The sequence below is a fragment of the Salmo trutta genome, chromosome 8, assembly GCF_901001165.1.
Source record: "Salmo trutta chromosome 8, fSalTru1.1, whole genome shotgun sequence".
Lineage (NCBI taxonomy): Eukaryota > Metazoa > Chordata > Actinopteri > Salmoniformes > Salmonidae > Salmo > Salmo trutta.
Window position 1 is genome coordinate 6954507 of NC_042964.1, and position 9101 is coordinate 6963607.

Genomic DNA, 9101 nt, shown 5'->3' on the forward strand with positions numbered 1-9101 from the left:
CTTTAATTAACAAAGTTATGCAACACCCAATTCCCCTGTGTGAAAAGTAATTGCCCCTTTACACTCAATAACTGGTTGTTCCACCTTTAGCTCTAATGACTGCAACCAAAGGCTTCCTGTAGTTGTTGATCAGTCTCTCAAATTGCTGTGGAGGAATTTTGGCCACCTATTGCATACAGAACTGCTTTAACTCAGCAATCATACCCAAACCATCACACTACCACCACCATGCTTGACAATTGATATGAAGTTTTTTACTGTGGAATGCAGTGTTTGGTTTTCATCAGACACAATGCGACCCATCTAGTCCAAAAAGTTAGTTGAAGGAACCATGAGTTCTGCTCAGTATCAGAAAATTCTACAGGAGAATGACAGGCCATCAGTCTGTCAGCTGAAGCTGAAGAGCAGCTGGGTCACGAAGCTGGACAATGATCCAAAACACACAATCAAGTCTTCATGAAAATGGTTAAAAATAAACATATTTGAAGTTTTGAAATTACCTGGTCAAATTCCAGAACTAATCCAAATTGAGATGTTGTGGCAGGACTTGAAACGAGCAGTCTACATGAAAATGGTCCCTTCATCTAATATTCTGTTTTCTTTGAAGATCAGATAACATTTAGAATCAAAAATATGTCAAAGATGAGAGAATTAGAAAGGAGGCAAATACTTTTTCACAGCACTGTATAATAACAAAACTACAGATAAGTAATTTACAGATATTATGTCTATCTTGAGATGTCTATCTTGAGATCACTACCTGTAATAAACCAACCAAGTCAAGAAAATAATCAAGAAAACATCTCATGATAAAACACTATTAATGTTTATAATTAAAAATTTTACTTAATAAAACAAACAGATCTGAGACCAGTGACAAATACAACAATGACAAATAAAACACATTTAATTAGGTTCAGAAAATACATACCAGTACAGATTATTAATGTAAATAAAAAAGAGAAATGTTTGGAGAACATTTTACAAAATTAGAGTTCTCTCTTTGTCATCATTCTCTTCATCTTCTTCTCCTCCTCTTCGTTATTGGGAGACCCCTCTTCCTCCTTGTGGAAGACCTTCCCATCAGGCTGCTTTTTCCATGTCACTTTGGTGTCTGCAGGTAACCCCTGCTCCTTCAGCTTGTTCCTTATCTGGAGAAACACAAAGACACACAGAGACAAACCCTTTTATACCATCTATTGCATCTCGTCTACACCGGTCGGTCATGGCTCATCCATATATTTATATGTACATATTCTCATTCCATCCCTTTACTTAGATTTGTGTGTATTAGGTAGTTGTTGTGGAATTGTTAGATTAGTTGTTAGATATCGTTGCACTGTCGGAACTAGAAGCACAAGCATTTCACACACTCGCAATAACATCTGCTAACCATGTGTTTGAGAAAAATGAAATTTGATTTGATTTCAATATTTCACACATGTACAAGTGTGTTTTAATATACATGTGTGAATTGGTAATGTGTTTTTGGATATCCCACTCTCTCTGAGATACTCTTGGAGAGTGGGGTCACGGCCAGGATAGAAGGTCATCCACAAACGGACTAGATCCCAGGCCAGAGAGGAGGTCATCCACAAACGGACTAGGACCCAGACCAGAGAGGAGGTCATCCACAACAGACTGGGACCAAGACCAGAGAGGAGGACATCCACAACAGACTGGGACCAAGACCAGAGAGGAGGACACCCACAACAGACTAGAACCCAGACCAGAGAGGAGATCATCCACAACAGACTAGGACCCAGACAAGAGAGGAGGTCTGTACAGTTGGTATCATTGCTAAGTTGGTTCTTCATGAACAGGGTGAAACTCACCTCTTGTAAGATGGAGTCGTGTACTGCAGGATCACTGAGGTTCAGATTTTGACCCTTTGGTGTCATCTTCACTCTCACCACTTGTCTCTTCAGTTGGGGTTTCTCAGGGTTCTCCACAGCTGGGCCTACAAGATAATACAATCCCACAATGACAGTAGTGAATCATGGGGCAACATTAGAGTTCTCCTGTCATCATAATATCAGGTTGATTAGGTGGAGAATAGGGTAACTTACCATAGCAGATGAAAAAAGTGGTGTAGTGACAGAGATCATGTATCCATTTAGAATAATAAGAGTAAGAAGGATTAGAAGACATCCAAGTACAGTTGTATCTCTGTTCTGTTGAAAGCCATCCTGACCACCAGTTTCTGAATGAGGAGTCACTCTGGTCTGACCATATCCAGGAGTCTTGAAACAGGCCGATCCACACAGGAAGTCCCCTCAGTGATATCTTCTTCTCTATCTCTGTGTTCTCAGTCTGGTTCCTCACACTGACCAGGTCTGTGTGATGCTGTCTGCAGTAACTCTGAGCATCTATCCAGGTCTTGTTCTCCTGAATTAAGACGTATGTTAGGTTGGTGCCTTGTTTTCCTGCAAAAGTCAAATGTAATAATCAATACAAATATCCAGTGAAATATCATCCACTGATCATTTATAGTACATGTTGTCATTGATTTGGTAACAGATCAATAACTGATTAACAACTTAAAGCTATCATGAGTCTATGTTTCAGCTCAATGGCAGCCCCAGCACTTAGAACAGGCTTCATCATTAGTATGTAACACTCACCATCATAACAGATGAAGGGATGCTGGTCATCACAGGAGGTGTTGTTCCACAGCCCAGCTGTACTCATGAAAGCACAGTTGCCATTTTGGGGCATCCCAGTGTCCCAGTTTCTGAACTTAGTCTCCCCCTTTCTGTAGAAACGTCTGTCTGCCAGAGACCAGTGCCACTTCAAGGCGTTTCCCTTCTTCAGTCCGATCCAGAACCAATCATAAACACCGACACTGGTAATCAGCTTGTTCAGGTCCTCCATGTCATCTACTGTAGCCAGATCAGTGTAATGTGCTCTGCAGTAACTCTGGGCATCAGTCCAGTTCATAGAGATGGGAATTAAGTGATACTGATGAAGGCATGAGGAAGGTGTGTAGAACCCTGTGAACAAAATAATGGTTCATTAGGTACATTTTCTCCAGAAACTTCTCAACCCCAACCACACTATCTATGGATCTGTTAGCATACAGTACACCCAGTACACCCTGGTGTACACACACACACACACACACCCACACATACACACCTACATCCATGTTAATAGTCTCTTCTGATTATAATTATTATGTCAATATCTATTATCTTCCAAAATGTAAGTATATTTATCTAGCTGTCTGATAACACATTCTGATTGAATGGCTTGTCCTGCATTTTGTAAAAACCCAGGGTGCACTGAGTGAATGTTGGAAAAAGATCTTGGTTCCTTTTTAAACATAGAAGTGTGAGTGCAAAGAGGACTCGGTCCACAAAGTTCCTGAAGTGAACAAGCAAAAGAGTTGAGTCCTCATTCAAATCCAGGGGCAGAGTGAATACAAAGAGAACACTTTCAGTGGCTGTTTATTTACCACCACAGACAGATGCTGGCACTAAGACCGCACTCAGTCAGCTATATAAGGAAATAAGCAAACAGGAAACCACTCACCCAGAGGCGGCGCTCCTATGGCCGGAGACTTTAATGCAGGGAAACTAAAATCAGTTCTACCTAATTTCTATCAAAATGTTAAATGTGCAACCAGAGGGAAAACAATTCTGGATCACCTGTACACCACACACAGAGACGCGTACAAAGCTCTCCCTCGCCCTCCAATTGGTAAATCCAACCACAAATCTATACTCCTGATTCGTGCTTACAAGCACAAATTAAAGCAGGAAGCACCAGTGACTCGGTCTATAAAAAAGTGGTAAGATGAAGCAGATGCTAAACTACAGGACTGTTATGCTATCACAGACTGGAAAATGTTCTGGGATTCTTCCAATGGCATTGAGGAGTACACCACGTCAGTCACTGGCTTTATCAATAAGTGCATCGAGGACATCGTCCCCACAGTGACTGTACGTACATACCCCAACCAGAAGCCATGGATTACAGGCCATGGATTACAGGCAACATTCGCACTGAGCTAAAGGGTAGAGCTGCCACTTTCAAGATGCGGGACTCTAACCCAGAACCCTATAAGAAATCCTGCTATGCCCTGTGACGAACCATCAAACAGGCAAAGCATCAATACAGGGCTAAGATTGAATCGTACTACACCGACTCCGAACCTCGTCTTATGTGGCAGGGCTTGCAAACTATTACAGACTACAAAGGGAAGCACAGCTGCAAACTGCCCAGTGACACAAGCCTACCATATGAGCTAAATCACTTCTATTCTCGCTTCGAGGCAAGCAACACTGAGGCATGCATAAGATCATCAGGTGTTCCGGAAGACTGTGTGATCACGCTCTCCGCAGCCAACGTGAGTAAGACCTTTAAACAGGCCAACATTCAAAAGGCTGCGGTGCCAGATGGATTACCAGGACGTGTGCTCCAGGCATGTGCTGAGCAACTGGCAGGTGTCTTCACTGACATTTTCAACATGTACCTGATTGAGTCTGTAATACCAACATGTTTCAAGCAGACCACCATAGTCCCTGTGCCCAAGAACATGAAGTCAACATGCCTTAATGACTACAGACCCGTAGCACTCACGTCCGTAGCCATGAAGTGCTTTGAAAGGCTGGTAATGGCTCACATCGACACCATTTTCCCAGAAACCCTAGACACACTCCAATTTGCATACCGCCCAAACAGATCCAGAGATGATGCAGTCTCTATTGTACTCCACACTGCCCTTTCCCACCTGGACAAAAGGAACACTTATGTAGGAATGCTATTCATTGACTACAGCAACACAATAGTACCCTCAAAGTTCATCACTAAGCTAAGGATCCTGGGAATAAACACCTCCCTCTGCAACTGGATCCTGGACTTCCTGATGGGACGCCCCCAGGTGGTGAGGGTAAGTCGCAACACATCTGCCACGCTGATCCTCAACACTGGAGCCCCCCAGGGGTGTGTGCTCAGTCCCCTCCTGTACTCCCTGTTCACCCACGACTGCATGGCCAGGCACGACTCCATCACCATAATTAAGTTTGCTGATGACACAACAGTGGTAGGCCAGATCACCGACAACAACGAGACAGCCTATAGGGAGGAGGTCAGAGACCTGGTCGGGTGATGCCAGAATAACAACCTATCCCTCAACATAACCAAGACTAAGGAGATGATTGTGGACTACAGGAAAAGGAGGACCGAGCATGCCCCCATTCTCATTGACGGGGCTGTATCAAATCAAATCAAATGTATATATATATATATAGCCCTTCTTACATCAGCTGATATCTCAAAGTGCTGTACAGAAACCCAGCGTAAAACCCCAAACAGCCCCAGCAATGCAGGTGTAGAAGCACGGTGGCTAGGATAAACATCCCTAGAAAGGCCAAAACCTAGGAAGAAACCTAGAGAGGAACCAAGCTATGAGGGGTGACCAGTCCTCTACTGGCTGTGCCAGGTGGAGATTATAACAGAACATGGCCAAGATGTTGAAATGTTCATAAATGACCAGCATGGTCAAATAATAAGTTGTGCAGGTTGAGAGCTTCAAGTTCCTTGATGTCCACATCACCAATAAACTAGAATGGTCCAATCGCACCAAGACAGTCGTGAAGAGGACACGACAAAGCCTATTCCCCCTCAGGAAACTAAAAAGATTTGGCATGGGCCCTCAGATCCTCAAAAGGTTCTACAGCTGCAACATTGAGAGCATCCTGACTGGTTGCATCACTACCTGGTACGGCAATTGCTCGGCCTCCGACCGCAAGGCGCTACAGAAGGTAGTGCGTACGGCCCAGTACATCACTGGGGCTAAGCTGCCTGCCATCCAGGACCTCTACACCAGGAAGTGTCAGAGGAAGGCCCTAAAAGTTGTCAAAGACCCCAGCCACCCCAGTCAAAGACTGTTCTCTCTACTATCGCATGGCAAGAAGTACCGGAGTGCCAAGTCAAGGACAAAAAGGCTTCTCAACAGTTTTTACCCCCAAGCCATAAGACTCCTGAATAAGTAATCAAATGGCTACCCGGACTATTTGCATTGTGCCCCCCAACCCCTCTTTTACGCTGCTGCTACTCTCTGTTTATCATATATGCATTGTCACTTTAACTATACGTTCATGTACATACTACCTCAATTGGCCCGACCAACCAGTGCCCCGCATATTGGCTAACCGGGCTATCTGCATTGTGTCCCACAACCCACCACCCGCCAACCCCTCTTTTACGCTACTGCTACTCTCTGTTCATCATATATGCATAGTCACTTTAACCATATCTACATGTACATACTACCTCAATCAGCCCGACTAACCGGTGCCTGTATGTAGCCTCGCTACTGTTATAGCCTCGCTACTGTATATAGCCTCACTACTGTTATTTTTCACTGTCTTTTTACTGTTGCTTTTATTTCTTCACTTACCTATTGTTCACCTAATACCTTTTTTGCACTGTTGGTTAGAGCATGTAAGCATTTCACTGTAAGGTCTAAACATGTTGTATTCGGCGCACATGACAAATTAACTTTGATTTCATTTCATTATTTCAGGAACAGTGAAGGCTGTCCTCACCATATGAGCTGCAAACACTGGGCCACACTGGGCCACACTGGGCCACACTGGGCCAATGTATTGGGGATAATATGGAGCCGATTAGCAAGGACGTATTGCTGAGACACACACACAGTAAACTGACCTGAGATTAGCAGGGTGAGATACCACAACGTTTCCATCACTGTGAAATTTAAAGGATATATGATTAAAATGAATGCACTTCAAGGTTGCAACACTTTACCAATGCAAACTGTCTTTCTCCTTCTTTACTGATATGACGTGACAGGACAGGTGGAGATAATTCTCCCCACATAGAGAGTTATCACCTGTTCAGAGACAGGAACAATCAGTGATTGTTAGGTTAGGTTTCTAAAGTATTGGAAGTGGGTAGTGGTGAAAAACCTCAACATAACGTTTCCAGAGAGTTAGAACACATGGTTGATTATTCTACACTGAAACCTTCAAATTTGGAATAAAAAAAGTATCTAATAAATATTATAAACATTTCTCTATAATAAAATATGTTATAATTACAACATGATTCTATAATCCAAAATGGCCTTACCTGGTGATTGAAGAAAACTCAATCTGTCTCTGTCTCGCTCTGTCTCTCTCTCTCTCTCTCTGTCTCTATCTCTCTCTCGCTATATTACTCTCTCCCCTTTCTGTCTCTCTGTCTCTCCTACTGTGTGTCTGTCATCCCATGTTTGTCCCTATATAAACCTTACACTGCTCCTCATTTGCTTGAATTTGTTATTCATCACAAATTAAAACAAAACTGTGATGTAACATTCATCCCACTGGATAAGGGGTTGGACAGAACCAGAGAAGGAAACAGTTAGAGAGGCTATACAGAACATTTGCATGTGATGGTGTTCTTGATTCAAAGTAGATAACCCACTCCTCTAGTCTAGTCTGTTACCCAGAAATTGCCTCATTGTACAGAAAAGGGTTGAGTGGTTCAAGAATTGTTCAGGTGAGAGAGTGAGGCCTGATTTGATAGTGACTCTCCCAGGTAAAGCCACTTGACTGGAACAGGGCTTGAGGTACACCACAGAGACAGGCAGGAACCCAGTGGACCTGGTCTCAGCTCTCACTCTCTGAAAATGTGTTTTTAAGCTATATTGGGATTTTCACCCTGTTTATATTTGAATGGTATTCAGGGGAAATGGTGATGTTATGGTAAAAATATACACTGAGTATAGCAAACATTAGGAACACCTTCAGTTGCCCTCAAAACAGCCTCAATTCGTCGAGGCATGAACTCTACAAGGTGTCAAAAGCGTTCCACAGGAATGCTAGCCAAAGTCAACACCAATGCTTCACTCAGTTGTGTCAAGTAGGCTGGTAGTGGATCTCCACTCCAAATAGCTTGTTCCATCTCATCCCTCATTATCAGTTGGGTTGATATCTGCTGACTGGTGAATGACTGGTAACTGTCATGGAGAGAGCAGGTGGTCCTGATGGTCCTGATGTCTCCCTCTCCTCTGTCATTTGGTGCTCTGCCCTCCCTCTCCTCTGTCATTGGGTGCTCTGCCCTCCCTCTCCTCTGTCATTGGGTGCTCTGCCCTCCCTCTCCTCTGTCATTGGGTGCTCTGCCCTTCCTCTCCTCTGTCATCGGGTTCTCTGACCTCCCTCTCCTCTGTCATTGGGTTCTCTGCCCTCCATCTCCTCTGTCATTGGGTGCTCTGCCCTCCCTCTCCTCTGTCATTGGGTGCTCTGCCCTTCCTCTCCTCTGTCATCGGGTTCTCTGACCTCCCTCTCCTCTGTCATTGGGTGCTCTGCCCTTCCTCTCCTCTGTCATCGGGTTCTCTGACCTCCCTCTCCTCTGTCATTGGGTTCTCTGCCCTCCATCTCCTCTGTCATTTGGTGCTCTATGCTCACTCTCCTCTGTCATTTGGTGCTCTATGCTCACTCTCCTCTGTCATTGGGTGATCTGCCATCACTCGCCGTTGTCATTGGGTGCTCTTCCCTCCTTTTCCTCTGTCACTGGGGGCTCTGCCCTCCTTCTCTTCTGTCATTGGGTAATCTTCCCTCCCTCTCCTCTGTCATTGGGTGTTCTGCACTCTTTCTCTCCTTTTTCATTGACTGTGAATTAATGCAAAACTTCAGTCTTTTTCAAATGTAAACCGTTGGTCAGCAGGTCATGGTTACAGTTGACACCTGTTTGGTGGTTGTGATGGGTGTTAAAGACTAACATATAATTGAATTATGAACCAAATGTACCCTACAACATTTTAAACCTTTATTTGGTCATAAAAAAATGTGTAGTTTAATTCATAAAATACCTTGTTGAGAAATGAGAGATTATTTCTTGAAATCTAAATGAACTTGCAGTACAGAAATACATAGCTGTTAAGATAGTATTTTGACATGAGATCTGTGGTTGCAACTGGGACTTTCACCTGAATCATTCATTCATGTCAATGCACATAAATTCCAGTGATCAGATCTCAAGTCTGAATAGTGTCTATAATGACTGAGGATAAAGAGCATCTCTCACTATCACACATCATGTTATTTATTAACATTCCTGTCAGAAGGTGAGTGTAGCTGGTGCATGAC

The 9101-nt window shown here is 43.6% G+C and overlaps 1 protein-coding gene and 1 long non-coding RNA gene across 2 annotated transcripts; both read right to left on the bottom strand.

The window, feature by feature from the left end:
• Window positions 1-889: 889 nt before the first annotated feature.
• LOC115199207 (putative C-type lectin domain family 20 member A) lies at window positions 890-2940 on the bottom strand. The gene is made up of 4 exons (XM_029761835.1): window positions 2625-2940; window positions 2070-2426; window positions 1836-1960; window positions 890-1151 (listed from the first exon to the last, which is right to left on the bottom strand). The coding sequence occupies exons 1-4, from the start codon at window positions 2938-2940 to the stop codon at window positions 990-992; spliced, it is 960 nt and encodes a 319-aa protein (XP_029617695.1). The 3' UTR covers window positions 890-989.
• Window positions 2941-2945: 5 nt separating this feature from the next.
• On the bottom strand, window positions 2946-7185 carry LOC115198102 (uncharacterized). Its single transcript, XR_003879175.1, has 3 exons — window positions 7102-7185; window positions 6679-6717; window positions 2946-2993 (listed from the first exon to the last, which is right to left on the bottom strand). It is a non-coding gene; the product is annotated as an uncharacterized LOC115198102 (long non-coding RNA).
• Between the last annotated feature and the right edge of the window lie 1916 nt (window positions 7186-9101).

Coding starts and splice junctions, on each gene's coding strand:
- LOC115199207 (XM_029761835.1), bottom strand. CDS start 2,940: ATGAACTGGACTGATGCCCAGAGTTACTGCAGAGCACATTACACTGAT. Junction 2,427..2,624: donor TCCCTTCATCTGTTATGATG/GTGAGTGTTACA, acceptor TGACTTTTGCAG/GAAAACAAGGCACCAACCTA. Junction 1,152..1,835: donor ACGACTCCATCTTACAAGAG/GTGAGTTTCACC, acceptor GTGTTTCTCCAG/ATAAGGAACAAGCTGAAGGA.